Below are 20,996 nucleotides of genomic sequence, written 5' to 3'. Positions count from 1 at the left end.
TCCCGGATCCTCCTCAGTGGCCACACTCACCTACAGTATGTATGTAAGGTTGGACCTCCTCCAGCAGGTCATGAATGGCATGAGGGCAGGGGCTTGTCTGCCCCAGCTCTGAATTGCCAGTACCCAGGAAATGTCAGGGTTGCAAGAGAGAGATTTCATTTGAACTAAGGGTTCCAAAAGCATGAATCTGAAAGCCACTGAATTTGCACAATTTTAGTGCCTTTGTTACCGACCTGGGTCCTTGGATTCTTTAATCAGTATAAATTGATAGGAGATCAGACGAGAAATTCAGGCAAGGCTTTACTGGGATTCATGCTGCAGCGCGAGGGAGCGAAACCAAGTAACAGGTGCCCTCGATCGCTCCCCAAGCGGGGGAGGGTGACAAGCTGGTCCCTTAAATGCATAGGGGTGAATTGGTGGGCTGGGAAGCAGGGGTGGCTTAGGTGGTCTGCCCCCCTGCTTGGTGGCGCTGTGTGCAGGGGGCACGCCCAGTACCCTGCTTTTGCTCCCAGCACCTCAGAAATGACAGTTGGTTTGTGGCGTTTTTGTATCTTGTTGTTCATAATTGCCCCAAGTCCCATCCTATCTCACCTTGGCCTCTTTTCTTTTGGTGCCCTGCGGGGTAGGAAGTAGTTTTCTAAGTGAGATTGCTGGAGGGACCTTCTACTGAGGCACAATGGAATGAAAAAAGACAGTACACAAATTTGTAGAAATTGTAGGTCCAGATGGATCAGTGCATTGAATGTGGAGAAAGGAAGGAAGACATGAACATTGCATGGCTCTGCATGGCAGATTGGACTAAAAGTTTTTCCATGGGGCTTCCCTGGTGGCACAGTGGTTGAGAGTCTGTCTGCCGATGCAGGGGACGCAGGTTCGTGCCCCGGTCCAGGAAGGTCCCACATGCCGCGGAGCGGCTGGGCCCGTGAGCCATGGCCGCTGAGCCTGCGCGTCCGGAGCCTGTGCTCCGCAACGGGAGAGGCCATAACAGTGAGAGGCTCGCGTACCGCAAAAAAAAAAAAAAAAAGTTTTTCCATGTACTTTCTCATTTAATCCTCTTAAAAATCCTGCAATACAGGAACTTATCTGGCAGTCCAGTGGTTAGGACTCCACACTTCCAATGCAGGGGGCGCAGGTTCAATCCCTGGTCAGGGAACTAAGATCCTATATGCCACACAGTGTGGGCAAAAAATTAAAAAAATTTTTTTTTAAATCCTGCAATATAGAAAACTCAGTTTAAAAAGGAAAAAAAAGGTAGCTACAATGAGTTACCAGTTCCTTTTAGGGGGCCTCACCCAGATCCAGGAACTCTTGTCTCTAAAAGGCCTTGGAATCTTAAGCGTTTCTCTGTCTGGAATCTCTTCTTAGGTCTACAAGTTTTATAAAAAATTTTAAATTTACTACTTTCATTTTGGTTATAATCTAAAAAGTTTAGTAAAACATATTTTACCTTAAAACACCTTTTTCATAGGATCAATTGAAAGACAGTTTAACAGTACAAAACTTTAGCTCAAGTTTCTCAGACTGAGGATTCCCTGATGTATTCCAGGGGGTTTCTTCTACAAAGTCCACTACAAAGTCCTGTTTCTTCTACAAAGTCCACTACAATACCAAGTTTGAGAACCTGCCTTGGTCAGAACGACTCAGAGGCTGCAGGGTTTTTGCCAAGTGGGGCAGGTGTTTTGAGCCAAGTGTTGATCTATGTATGTATGTCCAGGGAAGTCATCTTGAAGTAAGCCGGTTTTTACACCAAAACACTGAACGTGGCAGCTGCCCTGGAGAAGATGCCTTCAGAAGTCATTCAAGTATTGATATTTCTTGAGCACCTACTGAGTGCCAGTTACTCCGCTGGGCATAACGGAGGATATAGCCTTGAATGAAGTGACCCAAATCCTTGTCCTCGTGGAACTTACATTCTGATGGGGAGACTGAAAATTAAACAAGACAAACAAGCAAAATATGTTATGAAGTGTTAAGCTTTAAAGAGGAAAAGAGGACAAGGAATGGGGGTACAAAGGGTGTATGGATCTTAACGTGCCTGATGGGGAGAGGGTGTGGCTCAATGTTGAAACTGTAGATGGAATGGCTGGGGGAGTGTTCGCTGGGGTGATGGCTGAACAAAGTCCTGGAGGCAGTGAGGGAGAATGTGTAAGGATTGGGATGGAAAGCATTGCAGGCAGATGAACAGAGAGGGCCAAGGGCCTGCTTCTGTGTGTACTGGGCAAACAAGACAGGAATCAACATGTGTGTGTGTGTGTGTGTGTTTGGTGGGGAGGGGGATGGGGGCCACGCAGGTGTTATTCTTGAGTGACAAGAAAAGCCACTGAGCTTTTAGGTTGAATGGGATCACTTTGGCTGCTGGCTGTGACATAGATTCTGAAGGGGTGCAGGTACAGCAAAGAGTTCAGGTAAGAGTCTTTGGCTATAGACCAGGTGGGAGATGGCAGTGCCTTGGACCAGGGCGGTGGCCCAATTCTGAATAGCTAGTGAAGATGCATCTGATGGCCTGGATGTGGCACGTAAGAGAGAAAAATCAAGACTGGCATCTATTGTCACTAACCCAGAGGAGAGGTTAATGGAGTGGACCAGTTTGCAAGCTTGCTTCAGAATTCTTCTTAGAAAGATGGGAGCTCTGGCCTCAATTTAAAAAAGAATGTTCAGAAAGATTTTTTAAAGCTTGTCAGTGCTTTTTTTCTTTGCCGTAATTTCATCCTGCTTAATCTCACTGTCAATTAACTCGTCCTCAGATGCAGAACAGTGGGTTTTGATGAGCCAAAGGTTTTAATTAGCATGAACTGTTTTAGTTAGCATAACCGCTTCTGCACTAATCGCTGGTGATTGAGTTTTAAGACCCAACAAATGCAGACATTGGCTGGAAGAATTCTACTTCGGCTTCACTTCTGCACCAAGTCCTGAATGGTAAAAGAGGAGGGCAGAGAGCTTTGGTTCCCAAAGAGAAGGGCTCTCTCTTCCCAGCCCCAAGCTCAAGAAACTTCCATTAGGTTCAGGCTCAGGCTGTGGCCTGGGACAGAGGTGTGGAAGGTTAGAGCAGGGCTATCACAGCTAGATTCTCGAAGAGTCAGGACTGGAATCCACTTTGCAGGGTTTCTGACACAGAGCTCACAGCCGCACCCACCCCCATCCAGCAAGATCACAGCTCCTTAAGTAAAATCACCCGGGGAAACCGAAATCCCACTTCCCCATCCCCACACCTGCTTGTCTAATTGTGTCACTGGACACAAGGTTCTTTTAAATTCACATTGTCAAAGAGAAGCTCCTTTTGGGAGAGTGATGGGTCCAGCACTTCACATGGCAAGAAAGTGCACAACGGTGCAAGAGTAGGGAAGACACTAAAAGGAACAAGAGGAACGACGCCCCCTCTGAGGGAGCCCCTAAGGCTCATCTTGATACACTGTCCCTGTCCCCAACACGTACAGTCCACAGCATCTGGGCTCCCACAGAGGAGACAGACAGTGCACATTTGCTCATTCAAACAGACCCTTTCTCTTTGAAATCCAACTAATCCAACTGCCCATGACCCAGGACTGGGTCTCTCCATCCAGTGTCCACAGCTGCAGTTCTGCAATCTCCTCTCTGGCCAACTTGGAGTGGGCTTAGAATTAAAAAATAAATCAAGCCTTTCTCATTTAACACAAGGGTCACCCCCCAACCCCACCCCACAGGGCCCAACACAGGTTCACCTGCCTAAAGTTGTGCTGATGGAGGGCTTTCTTCTTTCTTTCTTTCTAAATGAGGACACAGTTTCTTTAATAGTAAAGAATTGTCAGCTTTAGGTTATACACATTGCCCACGGTAACACTGCCTGTGTGTCTGAGTTGATTCACTTGTGGAAGTCTCTGCCTCCAGAGTCTACCCTTTACTATGATAATGCCTCAGCAGCAGGAAATGACATCGGGCAGGAAAACGAGAATGGTCATAGATTCCGGACCCAAGGATCAACAAGCACAGAGCAGTCAGGCCAAAGACAGGCACCTCCCACTCAGCTGGCTCCGGTGCAACTTGCAGGAGTGAGGGGAAAGGTATCACTCAGCTCTTCATGGACAGACCTACTAAAAACTTAAATCATTCTGTTCAACCAGCTTTCAGAAAAGGAAACGAACCCTCAAGGAGAGGAGAAAAAGGAACGAGTGACTCAGGTGACAGCTCTCCCGTCTCCAGGTGAGAGCCTCTTATGGTTCCCGTGTAATAACTCTTAGCACTCCTCACAGACCCAGACGGCAGACAGCTGTGCGTATGTTTATGCCCTAGCTGCTTGCACTGATGACTCAGGTTTTTTTTAAAAATAAATTTATTTATTTATTTTTGGCTGGGCTGGGTCTTCGTTGCTGCAGGCGGGCTTTCTCTAGCTGCGGCGAGCGGGGACCACTCCTCGTTGCGGTGCATGGGCTTCTCATTGCGGTGTCTTTGATTGTGGAGCACGGGCTCTAGGCGCACGGGCTGTAGGCATGCGGGCTTCAGTAGTTGTGGCTTGCGGGTTCTAGAGCACAGGCTCAGTAGTTGTGGCGCACGGGCTTAGTGGCTCTGCATGTGGGATCTTCCCGGACCAGGGCTCGAACCCGTGTCCCCTTGCGTTGGCAGGCGGATTCTTAACCACTGTGCCACCAGGGAAGTCCCTGATGACTCAGTTTTGACACATGCCCTAACCTGGGCAAAAGAATCTTAAATGGCTTCACAAATGATACCTAAATTGTTTTGGTAAATCTATATATCGAGGCGGACAGGAATGCTGTGAACATCCTGATGCCAAGTAAAAATTGTATGCATTTTATGGGAAATACCCCAAATGGGCAAATGTTGAACAGTGGACAAGAGATAAAAGTAGGAAGATGAGCAAGGGCGAGAGAGAGATGAGAAGAGGAAAATTTAAGCTTGATAGGACATTAAGCAAAATTGGTGGTTGAGGATGGAAATGGGTTCGTGGAGACAGAATATCAGTGCTATAGTCTACCAGTGAGCCTGTGGACAGTCTTCTTGCCGCTTCCCTCATCTTCCTCTCTAGTGCAGGCAACAGAGAGCAAGATGAGGGAAGGCACAGCTTCTCGGGAAATGAGTCATGGCTGAGAAAACTAGACTTCCTAACGTGGCTGAGAATCTCCTGCTACAAATTCCAAAGTGTGGGACGAGAAGGGAAGGTCTTGAGTTGCAGGGCGAGGTTGTATACAAGTAAGAATTTCCGGATGGCAACAAACTGTCTAAGCTTTGTAAAAAGTGACTGAGTAAGGCTTAGGTGCAGTTAGGATAGTGACAAGGACGGGAAGTAAGTTGTAGGCTCCTCCAGGAGCCCCATCCCTTACAGACCTACGAACCTGTCCAGGTAGCCACAAAGCCAACTCCACGACTCTATGGTACCGAGTGATTAAACTCAAGGTCAGCCATTTGGATTGCAAAAGCTCAAGCTTTCCCAGCATTTGAGAAGGTAAGTTTCCACGGCTGTCAGAGAACACACGGATTTCTTCATTCTCTGAGGCTGAATACGCTGGAGCACTTCTCTTCTTAAAGGAAAGATTTCTTCAGACCCTTCAAGGCACCCTTCCTCTAGTCATCTTCATCCCCAGCCACAAAGGTAGAAACTAGCAGAGCACAGATAGCAGCATGGTGTGATATGATCGTGTACTTTGAACCTGGTTCAAAACTGGCTCTGCCCCCTACTATCTGAGTGAACCTGTAAAGCTTCTGCTTCCTTTTTCTTTTATGTACAAGGACGATAATGATACTTAAATTATTGTTAAGGGTAGAAAGAGAGAACACAAGAGACCTCTCTTAGAACAGCCTGGCACGTGGTAGGGACCCAGCAAACGTGCCCTTCTCCCTGGAAACACTGTGCTCCAACCACTGAAGTCCTGGGGAATGGGGCAGGCCAGCCTATGGGGCCGAGGAGGGGAATTCACCCCCAACACTGAGCAAGGGAAGCAGGATGTGAGCTGTAGAGGGTTCGTGAGCGCACATTCACAGTCACCTCAGCGGAGCAACACGAAAACAATGCCCGCTAAATCCATCTTTTCTGGGAACTTTGGTGTTGACAACTTTTGACCCCTGTTGTCATTAGTAACTTCGTTCAGAAGACCCTTCCCCACCCCGGAGTGAGCGGGGAAGAGTTCAGGCTCTTTATGGCTTGAGCTGAAGCCTCCGTTATAGCAGAGGTTTTCCTAAGGTGCTTTCGAAAGACTGATGCCCGGGCAACAGAGCTCAATAAATTGGTTTGAGGGAAGCACAGATGTGAGCAATTTTTGAAGCTCCAGCGTCTCCAGTGTGCAGCCAGCGTTGAGAAGTAACTCTTTCACTGCTGCAACAGGTTTAAAAAGATGTGTCCTGAAACATGCAAGGAAGGTAGACCATCCCAGCTGGGAGGACAGAAGTCACCAGCACCAGAGGAGCTCCTGGCAGGAGGGCAGGGCCACAGGCTACTGCTCTCAGGCATTTCCTGGTGAAGCTCCCAAATTATATCCCAATTTCCGGAAGAGATATTAATCCCTTCCACATGGTCTTAACACAGTTATTGGTTAGACGCAGCCCAATAACCAAGAATTATTGAAGAGACAACAAGAGGCGAATTTTGAGGCACAGCAAAATTACTCATCCATTCATTTGCTGAATCTTCAGCTAAATTTCTTTGTGCTGTAGGCCAAATGCCAAACAAACAAAACCTGCCTACCTACTATGCCTTACACATAGTCTGACTATCAGCAAAGATGCTGGTGCAAGGCTCTTTCACATGAGTGATGCTATCAAAATCTCTCCATCCTAGGTGGCCCCCCCACAAGAGACACAGATTGTTTTGTCTGGTGACAGGAGGTTAATTTAGGTGCAGCTGTAACCAGAGATAATTTGCATTTATTCCAGGTGATCTGGTTCTCTTGTGAATAGACTCCGCTGGCTAAGACAGTCACTACCTTCACCCTAAGTTTATACTGGTTAAGGGACCAATAATAAATAAAGGTCTAGAGTGAATGTATTTCAAGTGATTTATTGAACAAAATAATTTTGCAAATTGTTGTCACAAAGACCTTTGGACATCAGACATCTCTAGTACCATCTCACCCAATTAGTAAGATCATTGCTATATTTACACGACTTGGCAATGACTTCCTTTTCTGGAACGCTCATCTATATTCAGTATTTTACTACTATGAGCTGTTAAGCACTACTAAGGTTCTGGACTCCTGCAGAACTCAGGCACAGAACACCTCTCTAGACTCAACTCCTGAATTCCAGCTGAAGTTTTAAAGGAACTCCTGTGTTCCTATGTACATTCCATGGAAACCAGTTAGGATCTGACCCTTCCCCGTCCGTTTTTCAGGACAGTGAAGAACAGATGTGGCTTCCCTGAGAGGCAGTGCTACTTACCCAGCTCCTGAGCTACAGCCCAGTTTGCTACATACAAATACATAAATAATAAGGGCCTTACAGTATATCAAGCCAGAAATACCCTGGCTTTAAATACACGTTGGGCTTGAACAGAGGAGAGGTGTGTATGCACACAACTCTTGAGTGTAAACAGCCTCTTTGTTTAGAAAACAACTCTTTCGCTGCTTGTGCTCAGAATCAAGCACATGTGACAGAACCAGAGGGCTCTGCCACTGGCCCATCTTCCCCACTCAGGTAATCAGTCGCTTCAGAGACACTGGGTGTTCTCTCAGGAGAAATCATGCATTGCGCATAGAGGAAAGAATAGAGAAGGCAGGGCTGGTAGAATTAATATCCAGCATCTAACTCACGGCAAATGTATTTTCCAATGAAAAGTGAAGAGCGCTTGGGTTCCAATCCTTTTATGATCCAAAGTAGGTAAATCCCACTATGTGTTTAATATATCTTTTCCCATCAAGGAGCTCATAACAATGTCTGAGGTGGTGGTGACTGTCTGACTATGGAGGTGCCCACTGTAAAAGGAAGTTAAATAAATGGGAAGAAGTAAAGACAACTGCCCCCCACCCCTACTCCAGCCCCAATGTGACAATGCTGGAATATACCCCAAGTGAAGAGCTATATTATTAGGAATCTGAGGTGAAAAGAATCCCTAGAAAATAAAAACTGTTTATTTAAAAGCTAGTTCCTTCTAATTTAATAATGAATACTTTGAAAAGCACTGGCTAGAAGAGAAATAAGTTTCAGTGAAAGGCTTTCTTCCCCAGAGATTTGTTCAAAACTTCAAGACTCATCCAAAGTCTATTTACTGACTACCTACTATGTGCAATACTGTGGTAGGCGTCATCAGAGATGAGATAAAGATGAGAGAATCCCTGGGGCACTCCTCGACTGCTCTTCACACCCAAGACAAAGGAAAACATTCTGGAAAGGGGCCCTCCCTTCCCCTCTACTGTCTGAGAGGAAGATGGGAAGCCAGATAGTCTTAGGTCTGTAAATAAAGAGCTGCTCAAGTTGGCACATCCTTGAATTTTTTCCTAACAAATAAACATCTGTGTTCTGAGTGTCCTGTACAAAAACATCATAGAAGAAAAGTCCCTCAAAAGCTGAGCCAAAAACTACTAGGCTAGAATCAAGACGCTGTGATGGTTGAGAAGTGCCAAGTCAGACAAGGCAGATGGGGTTCCTCTAGCATCAGGAGTTCAGTGATTTTCAGGGCTACCTGGGAAGCCAAGTACAAGCACGTCTTAAAATTCAAATAGAGGGTTTCTGTCAAGGCACCCCCTCCCGGAGACTCTGTCAGCAGGACAATGGGGTCAGCTGCCCTGACCCCACCCCAGCAAGCCTCCTCCGCACCTCAGTTCCTCCCAGAAGCCGCCCACCTACTCAGAGACTGCTGCCTCTTCGGCACAGTGTATCACCACCTTCTCGGAGAAAGAGAAAGGATAGAAAAGGCAAATCCACAGACAGAAGACAGATGAGTGGTTGCTTGCAGCTGGGGCTGGGATGTGCATGAGAGCTCCTTTTGGAGCCACGGAGATGTTCTAAAATTGGAAGGCAGTTACACAGCTCTGTAAATATACTAAACGCCATCAAATTGTAAGCTTCAAACAGGTGAACTTTACGGCTCTCTGAATAAAGTTAGTTTTAAAATGTATTAACTGTGTTTAACATTAAGCCATGCGTGTCTACCCAAAGGTAGGAGAAATAGCTTTGCTGAAAACGCGGAAAGATGAGCGAGCGGATTACAGGTTTGTCCAGAATTCCTTCAGCTTTAATTGTGGGAGTAAAAGATCAGGCAGCCACTGAGGATAAAATGCAGTCCCCGGGAGGAGATGCAATGCTGTTTTTTTTTGTAAAGTGGACATGATGAGAGTTATTCTTTTATTAGCGCAAATGGTCAAAAGTTGCCAAAACTGTCCTCATTCTTCGACTGTCTCTTTTTTCCCAGTTTCTTGACCTTCAAAGAGAGGATATCTGGCCTCCACATCAGCCCACGTGATGCTGCCATTGGCCAGATCGCGAACTACAGTGGGCAGTTCAGAGACCTGGGGTAAAAGGAAAGAGAAGTCTCAGAATCAACCAACTCGATTAGATTGTCAAAAAGAGGATTTACCCTGAACTCAGGAAACTATATAGAGAGCCAAGTCAGTGTCTACACGATGACAGGATCCCTCTACAAACTGGCCCCGGCAGCATGTTTCTTGTGACTCCCACTGAATCCTCTTTACCTAGTTCCACTCACCTCCTTCCCAGGCCTGGGTTCAGGCTCTTCGTCCCGCCCGGAACGCCTGCCTGCTCCCTGGATAACTCAATTCTCCCGCACGGCCTTTCCTAATTATTCCAAAATCTCTGTGCCACTTGAAGTTACTTCATGTGTGTAAAATTTAACTCTTAGAACTGGGGTCAATCAAGTAACATGAGTGAAGGGAGCTAGGAAACTGGAGAGCCCCCATTAAGGGGGCCCGCTGTTCCTCCGCCAGAACCAAACATTGGCTGCCACACAGCAGGGGTTCTCAAACTTGAGTAACCATCAGAATCTCCTGGAGGGCTTGTTAAACCAGTTCTGCCCGACCTCTCTCTCTCTCCAAACTGAAACCGCATCCCAGTTTCTGATTTAGTAGGTCTGGGGTGGAGACTTCTCTTTCCTAACAAGTTCCCAGGTGATGCAGATGCTGCTGGTCCAGGGACCACACTTTGAGAACCCCCGCCCGATGGGAACATTGGTTCAGAGTAGCCAGATCTGGTTCTGTAAAAAGATGAGCCAGAAATCTGTGACTTCTGTAGTAGACTAAAAATTCCCTTGGAAAAAAGCAGTCTTTCACTTCTGTTTTCCCTATTACTAACTCTCTGTAACAAGCAGAGCACACGATAGGCACTCTAAATAAATAACCTGCTCAAAATAGTCAGGCGGCTGTCAATTAAAGTGGCCACTCTTTCATTTCCCTCCTGTACTTTTCCCATCTCCACTGTTCCCTTCCCATCAAGTAAAATTACTGAAACATTATTCACTGTTTTGAACTGATTAACATGAAAAAGTTTATACGTACTCATGTGTACATTTATACAGAAATATAAAGATAAAACTGTCTAAGCTCCCCAAAGCCTACCAATAAAACTATGGCAACAACCACCGGGGATCATATTTCCCTTGTCCAAATAAATAAGTATAAAAGGGGACTGTCAGAGAATGAGCCCAGAGTGATCTAAATGGCTATAAAATATTAGAGAGGGCTTCCCTGGTGGCACAGTGGTTGAGAGTCCACCTGCCGATGCAGGGGATGCGGGTTCGTGCCCCGGTCCGGGAAGATCCCACATGACGCGGAGCGGCTGGGCCTGTGAGCCATGGCCGCTGAGCCTGCACGTCCAGAGCCTGTGCTCCGCAACGGGAGAGGCCACAACAGTGAGAGGCCCGTGTACCGCAGAAACAAAAAAACCCAAACAAACAAAAAAAAGATTAGAGAAGTGTTAATGAATATTTTCATAATTAAGCCAAGGAGATTTGGAATCTGTGCTCTGATAGTAACTTATAATAAAAATTAAAAAGGGGAGCAGAAACACAACAAAATCCATCTCAAATCAGAAGGAACCAGTACACATTTCTAAGATTAAAAATGTCAAAGAGAAGGCAGCCACCTCTGCTCTTATCTGCCGCATGGAGTCTCGGTCCCGCAGGGTTGCCGTGTGAGGGGCCTTGTTCACTGTATCAAAGTCAATGGTGATGCCGAAAGCCACGCCGATCTCATCAGTCCTGGCGTAGCGTCTTCCAATGGACCCCGAGGAATCGTCTACTTTGTGAGAGATGCCGTGCCTGGTCAAGGCTTCCGCTATCCAAAATAAATTAAGTAAATTAAAAATTTAAAAATGAGAAAGTCCCAACGTCATCTCAATGTCGTACAAGCTCAGGACGCTTATAAAAGGGACTAACACAAAAGAGCAGTAAGTTGCAGCTGCAAGAGAAAGAAAAATTCCAAAAGTATAATCCCTTGCTGGCGCCCAACCCCTCACTCATACCTACATCTCATTCAGCCGCAGGGGAACAGCATCAGACAAGGAGCCAAGGCCAGGAGGCTTGCATGACCCTGAGCAGCTCAGTGAACGCTTCCTGTTTCCCAACTCTGAAATATGTGGGCCACACCAGGTGGCCACTAGGATCCCTTTCAGTGCTGTGGGTCCAGTGGCTGTAGATCCACTGGGGATGTTACCCTCCACTAGGGTTCCCCTGATGAAGCAAGCAGCAGGGTCAACAGGAGAAGCAAGGATGTTTGAAATCTGACTCTTGCGTCCGACGCTGACTCATTCAAATGCAGGAGAAAACATCCCGAGCAAGCAAACTCTCTCTCTTAGAAATAAGAGCAGATGCTAAAATCCCTTAGATTTATTCTTTATTCAATATGTATTTTTATTGAAGAAAAGAGACATTTCTGGGGCTTTCCTGGTGGCGCAGTGGTTCAGAATCCGCCTGCCAATGCAGGGGACACGGGTTCGAGCCCCAGTCCAGGAAGATCCCACATGCCGCGGAGCAACTAAGCCCGTGTGCCACAACTACTTAGCCTCTGCTCTACAGCCCGCGAGCCACAACTACTGAGCCTGCGTGCCTAGAGTCTGTGCTCCACAACAAGAGAAGCCACCGCAGTGAGAAGCCCGCGCACCACAATGAAGAGTAGCCCCCACTCGCCGCAACTAGAGAAAGCCCGTGCACAGCAACGAAGACCCAACACAGCCAAAAATAAATAAATAAATAAATAAATTTATATATATATATAAAAAAAGAGAGACATTTCCTAAAATTCAGTCTACTTGACAGTATTCCCATGGAGATTACCCAACTGGATTTGCTTACATAATTCCTTGACAAACGGCATGAACTCCTGGTTTTGGCTCAGTGGAAGGACGGAACATTTGAATGGAGCTACTACAGCAGGGAAACTGAAGAACTAGATGGTTTGAAAAGAAAGAAATCCAAATATGTTAGTGTATAAAGATCTAAACATTAATGTCCAAGCTTCACTGTTAAAATACTAGAAAACACGATATGAAAAAGCAGTGTGACACAATAGAGAGAGCAGGATATCCAGAACCAGAATCAGAAAGATCTCGTTCTCAGTTCTGAATTTGGACCAACTCAGTGAACTCTCCCTCTCTGGACCTTAGTTTCTCCATCTAAAAAGTAGATCTCTACCATCTGCTCTGCTTACTTGGCGGATCTATTGTAAGAAAGTTAAATGATGTCAAGGCATTGTGAAAGCTACCATGTAAGATGGTAATGACTTGGTACCACTTAAAAGCCTTACTTCTTTCTGTGGAGATCCCTAAAGAACCTCCCCCCAAATCATCAGAGAAGTAGGGGCAAAAGACAGAATTCCATTCTGTCCTTTAGGAGACTCAGCATAGCTGAAGGCTCTCTGAGCCTTAGTGACTAAGTAAAACAGAAAAGCTTAATTAGCTCACAAATGTGTCCCGAAGAAATAGCAGAAAACAGACAAGAAAGATGCTCTGTATACCCATAGAAAAGTACGGCCCTCCTAAACTGCTCCTGAAACAGGTGTCATATTTATTCAGAAATAAAACAAGGACATTCTGTTGAAGGCAAACTAGTCTACCATTTGGGGTTGGAAATGAGAGCTGAAGATAGTTCTTAAATAACATCTGTAAAAAGGTTCACTTGAAGGCAAGAATATGAGACTCAGAATGAATAGGTCCCATTAAAATAATGAATGACACAGGGTCCAGTTTAGCCCCCCAAAAGCCTGATTAATCTTAAATGCCAAGCAATGGTGAATATTCCACCGTAAGTAAACCCTAGACTCTACCAACAAAGCACCTGAACCACGGGACACTCAGAATTCCACTCCTCTCCTCTATCTTATGATATCATCTCATTTAATGTGAGAGAGAAGTGGGGAACTGCCTTTATAGAAAATTAATGTTTGTATCTCACTAGCAACGCTTTTATACCAAATTTGCCAATGCAGGGGACACGGGTTCGAGCCCCAGTCCAGGAAGATCCCACATGCCGCGGAGCAACTAAGCCCGTGTGCCACAACTACTTAGCCTCTGCTCTACAGCCCGCGAGCCACAACTACTGAGCCTGCGTGCCTAGAGTCTGTGCTCCACAACAAGAGAAGCCACCGCAGTGAGAAGCCCGCGCACCACAATGAAGAGTAGCCCCCACTCGCCGCAACTAGAGAAAGCCCGTGCACAGCAACGAAGACCCAACACAGCCAAAAATAAATAAATAAATAAATAAATTTATATATATATATAAAAAAAGAGAGACATTTCCTAAAATTCAGTCTACTTGACAGTATTCCCATGGAGATTACCCAACTGGATTTGCTTACATAATTCCTTGACAAACGGCATGAACTCCTGGTTTTGGCTCAGTGGAAGGACGGAACATTTGAATGGAGCTACTACAGCAGGGAAACTGAAGAACTAGATGGTTTGAAAAGAAAGAAATCCAAATATGTTAGTGTATAAAGATCTAAACATTAATGTCCAAGCTTCACTGTTAAAATACTAGAAAACACGATATGAAAAAGCAGTGTGACACAATAGAGAGAGCAGGATATCCAGAACCAGAATCAGAAAGATCTCGTTCTCAGTTCTGAATTTGGACCAACTCAGTGAACTCTCCCTCTCTGGACCTTAGTTTCTCCATCTAAAAAGTAGATCTCTACCATCTGCTCTGCTTACTTGGCGGATCTATTGTAAGAAAGTTAAATGATGTCAAGGCATTGTGAAAGCTACCATGTAAGATGGTAATGACTTGGTACCACTTAAAAGCCTTACTTCTTTCTGTGGAGATCCCTAAAGAACCTCCCCCCAAATCATCAGAGAAGTAGGGGCAAAAGACAGAATTCCATTCTGTCCTTTAGGAGACTCAGCATAGCTGAAGGCTCTCTGAGCCTTAGTGACTAAGTAAAACAGAAAAGCTTAATTAGCTCACAAATGTGTCCCGAAGAAATAGCAGAAAACAGACAAGAAAGATGCTCTGTATACCCATAGAAAAGTACGGCCCTCCTAAACTGCTCCTGAAACAGGTGTCATATTTATTCAGAAATAAAACAAGGACATTCTGTTGAAGGCAAACTAGTCTACCATTTGGGGTTGGAAATGAGAGCTGAAGATAGTTCTTAAATAACATCTGTAAAAAGGTTCACTTGAAGGCAAGAATATGAGACTCAGAATGAATAGGTCCCATTAAAATAATGAATGACACAGGGTCCAGTTTAGCCCCCCAAAAGCCTGATTAATCTTAAATGCCAAGCAATGGTGAATATTCCACCGTAAGTAAACCCTAGACTCTACCAACAAAGCACCTGAACCACGGGACACTCAGAATTCCACTCCTCTCCTCTATCTTATGATATCATCTCATTTAATGTGAGAGAGAAGTGGGGAACTGCCTTTATAGAAAATTAATGTTTGTATCTCACTAGCAACGCTTTTATACCAAATTTACAGGAAGATGGATCGAGGGACTATGTGCTAACAATTTAGAAACATATTTGGCTTCTCACAGCCTAATCAAATTTCTCTCCATGATGAGAATCTCTATGCAATTCATGAAACAGTGTAACTAATTAATTCTTGCCCTAGCCTTTATGAAATTTTTATTAAAACTCTAGTTATATCAATATCATTAGATTCAAAGGAATAGCTAAAAGATTTTTTTAAAAACTTTTCATTAGAAAAATAGCAGGAAAAGCTTGAAGCAAACTTGACCTCTACAAAGAGCACATTCCGTTAAGTATGACATCATTCCTCAGGAGGAACCGTGCCTTATGTTTGCATGTCTGGTGCCCAGCTCAGGTTCTTACTATCTGTTAATGAATGAAGAGCTGCTCCTTAAATGTCAGGAAATGAAGATATAACTTTACGGCAGAGAATAAAAGAGTAGCTTTATTAGCTACACATTACCCATGGTACGTCAGACTCTTAAAAATACTGGTGCCAAGAACTCATCAGTCCGTTTTCAAGATGAAACACCCTAGAAAGTAGTGAGCTGTAGTCAGAGCTCATGTCCAACACTGGGTACACACTCAGCTTTAGCTGGTCATGCAGGTAACAATGCTTCTTTCAGTTAATTTGACCTATGCAACCTCTCCTCCCTAGCATTCTTCTTCTGAGTGCCCTTCCTGGAAACCCGAAGCTATAAATTAAAGGAGTATAATTTCCACAGGCAGAGGCGAGGTGAGAAAGGTGAAATTAGCCAGAATGAGGAGGTACGTGGAAGGCATGCAGCAGTGATTCAAAAGCATCCGAGCCAAAAGAAAACTTGAGGGAGTGGATGAAAACTTCTTAAAAACATCTATCTTTACCTAGGCTTGAATGTTAGGAAAGGCTACATACACCTCACCTACTACTGCCCAATTTATTATCTGTCAATCTCCCACACTGGAATCACCTGGGGTTCTTATTTAAAAAAGAACCAAAAAACTAGATCCCTGAGTCTCAGACCTAGTGAGAATCAGTATCTCTGGAATAGAACCTAGGAATTTACGTCTTTTACCCCCAACATACCCCAGACTATTTTATGCAGTTTGAGAAGGTTCCTTTCAATGCTTTACCAATGTGTAAATACAGTTTTTTTGGTTTGACCAAATTCTATGAATTATCTCATCCTTCCCAATTTTCTGAAAACACGAGTATATCCAGAAAGTACCATTCCTTCCATTGATGCAATACAGACAGTTCTCCCAAAGTAATATGTTCTGTCTCAGAACTCAAATGCAGCTAAAACAACGGCATCTAGAATAACCTACACATCCAAGCTCAAATGAGATAAAAAAGGGCTTTGCTTTGTAAACAGTTAAGCAAAAGGTGTTAACATTCCAGGAAATAACAACGGATTCTTTCAGAGTTGTCTTAACACCACTCAGTAAACGTTGTTCTCTGACACTGTAAGAGAACAAACAGTACACTGTACGTGACAACTCACCGTTCTCTGTTCATCTCCCTCGCGTATTTGGAACGTATGTTCAAACACTGTATACATGATCCTACCCAGGCCAAATGAGGGTTCAATTACACTCGGAACAACTTCTTCCACTGCAAGAGACAGAGAAATTCAGTAACACTCTCTCAAACCTCACATAATGCATTTCAGGTCCTCTCCAAACAGTTCTTACTGGCCCTAAAAATATCTCTCTTCTAGGTAGATTGTGATCGATCTTGTACATCAGGACAGAGAAATCAGAACAATCCGAAAAACTGTTTCCTGGTAGAAAACACAGTGCCTTTAAAGAGAAAACTGGAGTGAAACGTTTTTTACCAAATTTAATTTTGTTTATACAGCATAAAAATGAAAGAAGATACCAGGGTACTCCTTCCCCAGTTGGTAAGCTATGAACAATAGCTGCCACACTCTATCATCTGCCTCGGCTATGCAGAAAGCATTAAAACTCTAGAGCATCTGTAAGGCTTTGCTAGAATTAAAAAAAATCTACCACCACAGCTGGCAAAATTAACAAAAACAACTCCTACATATACAACAAGTGTCATGTGATTTGTGTTTTACTCTTTATCTTGCTATCTGGATGAGAACTTAAAAGGAGAGCCAGGTGACTGCCATCGTATTTCCAAGGTTCTGGGGTCAGGAGCCCCTCAGAGAAGAGCTGGCTCAGGGACCAGCACTCAATCCAATACATTTACCTGGGGCGCCACGGCTCTTCCCGTGGGTGAGGCTACTATGCCTGGGGTATACACAGGAACTGTCTTCATCATTACTTATTATTCAGAAAGGAAGCATGGCTAGGCACTATCCAGGTCTGAGGTAACTGACCCTAACCTTGGAGAATGTACGTTTCAAGAGAAATGAGATAATTGGAACCAAAAACTTACACATGAGAATAACATTTCAGAAACGTGATCAAGGCATTTCCTGCCCATCCTTTCCTGGCATCCAAGCAATGGTGAAGCACAGCTCTGAGCCAGCTGCCAGGACAGCGGCTAAACAGCCCCAGACCATGAAGAAGGATCCCCGCTTCCTCCTATCACTTTTCAGACTCCTTTTACAGCTCACTGCAGCCTGGTGACGATGCAGGCCAAACACAAATGGAAAAGGAGGCCTGCTTGCTCCATGGGCAGTAGCATCTCAAATACCCACTACTCTTAGTTTCCAGAAGCTTCAGGTCAGCCAGTTAACCACAAGCATCCTTCGTATATTCTCCAAAATAGTCATTGCCCAATTCATGGAATTTGTTCTACCAAAAATAATCATCTCCTTGGCTTTTAAAAAGGCATGAAAGATCACTAATCTAAACTACTTTCAACAAGTTAATCTGCTAAAAGAGACAGAAGGGATGAGTTCTCTCTTTTGCTTAAGAAACAAAAGGACTTTTCCTTAAAGTGAGAAGAGAAAAAAGAAGATGTTTTTAATCAAAGAGATATTCTTCATATGTACCTCAGGTCACACAGGAAACACAAAGGTGGCATTATAAATTATTCTCCAGTATGAGTACAATTATGTTTTAAAAAAAAACAAAAAAAACCCGAGATAATACCTTGAACATATTCATCAAATTTAGGGTTATAGCATTAAGGATTTAATTTTTCTTCTTCAAATTTTCCATAAAATGGTTATGCTACGAAACTTGAAAAAACAAAATGCCTTTAAGGAGTAATGATTTTTGTTTGTTTGTTCCTTAATTATTTTTACAACTTTACCATGTAGTGTTTTCTGGAACCTCTTCACATTGACCATGTCTTCTGTCAACTGAAATGATTTCCCTTCAGTGTCAATAGTAAATTCCCTGCAAAGAAACAAGGCACATTACATATTGGTGAAAACACGTATCCCATGCCTTAACGTAAAGAAGTTATACAGATTGCTAAACTGTTTTTCATTTTAAGTGTAATACAACTTGGTCAACAATCCAGATATAACAGCTGAAGTCAAATTTAAATTAGTTCATAAGGAATACCAAATTAATTATTCTAACAACGGCACCAAACAGTATTTTTGGGAGGCACCCAAAAATGTGGTTAGACTTATAAAATTCCACAAGTGACTTATGACCAATTCTTTTGGTTTTGAGATCAAGGTAAAACCAAAGAAATTTTTTAAAATTCAGTTTTAGAATAATTACAATAAATTTGTCAAAAACAGGCCTGCTGGCAAAAAGACCACTGTTCTCACTACTGTCCCAACAAATGTAAAACGGACCAACTTGTCATCTTACAGAAAGAAATTTTAAAACTCCCATACTATTTCCAAAATAAACTTTGACACTTACGTTGATGAAGATCAGCTTAAAAGAAGTTTAATGATTCTGCTTGACATGTCAATATAAAATACTATCCCCACAAAAATTACTGCCTGCATGCCATATGTTCACATCCTGAGATACGCCCATTCCATTTCAGGTTATAAGAATTCACCTTGGGACTTCCCTGGTGGTGCAGTGGTTAAGAATATGCCTGCCAATGCAGGGGTCACAGGTTCGAGCCCTGGTCCGGGAAGATCCCACATGCCGTGGAGCAACTAAGTCCGTGCGCCACAACTACTGAGCCTGCGCTCCAGAGCCCGTGAGCCACAACTACTGAGCCTGCGCTCCAGAGCCCGTGAGCCACAACTACTGAGCCTGCGCTCCAGAGCCCGTGAGCCACAACTACTGAGCCCACGTGCTGCAACTACTGAAGCCCGCGCGCCTAGAGCCCGTGCACTGCAACAAGAGAAGCCACTGCAATAAGAAGCCCGCGCGCCACAACTAGAGAAAGCCCGCACACAGCAACGAAGACCCAACGCAGCGAAAAAGAAATAAATTAAATAAATAAATAAATAAATAATTCACCTTTATAAAGCACTTCGTGTAATACCTGTATTTCAGCTTATGAAGTATTTCCTCACATTATGAAGATCAATTTGGATGTGTCTTATCTCACAAGCAGCTCAGGGCAGGGAAGAGTGCCCTCATGTGGTTGTCCTTGAAGCTGTATGGCTGATACATGGTACACTGCGTTTTGCTAGTTTCTTGCAGTGATAATCTCATGCATCATATGAATGGTTTTCATTGATTGCCTCCATTTTTACTATTCTGTCTGAACTCTGTGCACACATGCATTAAAGACTCCATATAAACAGTATCATATATATTGTCTCTGTGAGCACAATCTAAGTGTAGAGTAGGTAATAATTATAAAAAAGCTGAAATTAGCAAGGAGATAGCCATTATTTGAGAATAATTTTTTAAAACCTGTCTTGTTTGTAGTTAATGATATCTGCTAGTAACCTATGTTTACTTTATTGGCATTTGATGTTATTTTAGCATAAACAGACATTAATTCTGGGAGACCAGAAATGTTTTAAAATTTCTTGTAAATTTTATCTTCAACTTACAAGAGTTCATCTTATGATAGTTCTTTTGACAAATACACATACACATGCAACCACCATCGCCCCAAAGGTTCCCCTAAGTCCCTTCTCCTTCAATCCCCTTCACTGTTTCTATCGCTATAAACTAGATTTGTCTAGTTCCTAGAATTTGGCGTATAATCCTTTGTGTAAAAGGGGTTTGGCAAAATTTCTGTGTATGAAATATTCAGGGTCTGCAGGCCATATGCAGACTCTCATACTCTGTTTTTTTAAACAATGCTTTGAAAATGCAAGCCATTCTTAGCTAGATAGTGGTACAAAAAACAATATGAAAGATGTTTCAAGTGCACTTAAAATGTATACTCTTTGGTTATCAGGTATTCTATAAATGGCGAGTAAGTTGATTAACAGTGTCTATATCTTCAAATTCCTATTGATTCTTTTCTGTCTACTTGCTCTACTGATCACTGAGACAGGGGTGTAGAAATCGCCAACTGTGATGGTAGATCTGTGTAACTTTCCTTTCAGTTCTGTTAAGTTTGCTTTATATATTTTGAGGTTGTTTTTAGTGGCATACAAGGTTAGAGGTGATGTGCCTTCTTGATGAATTGATCCCTTTACCATTATGAAATGCAACCTGGTAATTTTCCTTGTTGTGAAGTTTACTTTGCCTGATGTTAATAAGCCACTCACCTTCTTGATTAATGTTTGTATGGGAAATATTTTAAAATTCTTTTCCTTTTAAGCCTATTTGTGTACAGGCATACCTTGTTTTATTGTGCTTCACTGATATCGCATTTTTTGCAAATTGAAGGTTTATGGCCACCCAGCATCGATAAATCTCTCAGTGCTATTTCTCCAACAGCATTTGCTCACGTCATGTCTCTGAGTCATGTTTTGGTAATTCTCACAAAATTTCAAACTTTTTCATCATTATTGTATTTGTTATGGTGATCTATGATCAGTGGTCTTTGATGTCACTAAAGATTTCAACTTGCTGAAGGCTCAAATGGTCGTTAGCATTTTTCAGCAATGAAGTATTTTTTAATTAAGGTATGTACTTTGGTTTTTATTTTTTTGGCCACGCCGCACAGCACGTGGGATCTTAGTTCCCTGACCAGGGATCAAGCCCTTGCTCCCTGCAGTGGAAGCATGGAGCCCTAATCACGGGACCACCAGGGAATACCCTATTTTTTAAAAAAAATTTATTATTATTTTTTTTGCTGTATGCGGGCCTCTCACTGTTGTGGCCTCTCCCGTTGCGGAGCACAGGCTCCGGACGCGCAGGCTCAGC

The 20,996-nt window shown here is 43.6% G+C and overlaps 1 protein-coding gene across 1 annotated transcript in view; it reads right to left on the bottom strand.

Moving 5' to 3' along the window:
- Window positions 1-9,125: 9,125 nt before the first annotated feature.
- The window catches only part of GARS1 (glycyl-tRNA synthetase 1), a 42,952-nt gene continuing 31,081 nt past the window's right edge, over window positions 9,126-20,996 (bottom strand). The window contains exons 13-17 of the mRNA XM_007466101.1: window positions 18,055-18,140; window positions 16,328-16,437; window positions 13,725-13,818; window positions 11,017-11,207; window positions 9,126-9,428 (exon numbers count right to left, since the gene is read on the bottom strand). Of these exons, the coding sequence (XP_007466163.1) occupies window positions 9,303-9,428; window positions 11,017-11,207; window positions 13,725-13,818; window positions 16,328-16,437; window positions 18,055-18,140 (607 nt within the window). The 3' untranslated portion in view covers window positions 9,126-9,302. The remainder of the gene's footprint in view (window positions 9,429-11,016; window positions 11,208-13,724; window positions 13,819-16,327; window positions 16,438-18,054; window positions 18,141-20,996) is intronic.

Source organism: Lipotes vexillifer, unplaced genomic scaffold, assembly GCF_000442215.2.
Source record: "Lipotes vexillifer unplaced genomic scaffold, Lipotes_vexillifer_v1.1 scaffold150, whole genome shotgun sequence".
Taxonomy (NCBI): Eukaryota; Metazoa; Chordata; class Mammalia; order Artiodactyla; family Lipotidae; genus Lipotes; species Lipotes vexillifer.
Note: the sequence above shows the minus strand (reverse complement) of the source record. Positions and strands in the feature narration are given on the sequence as shown.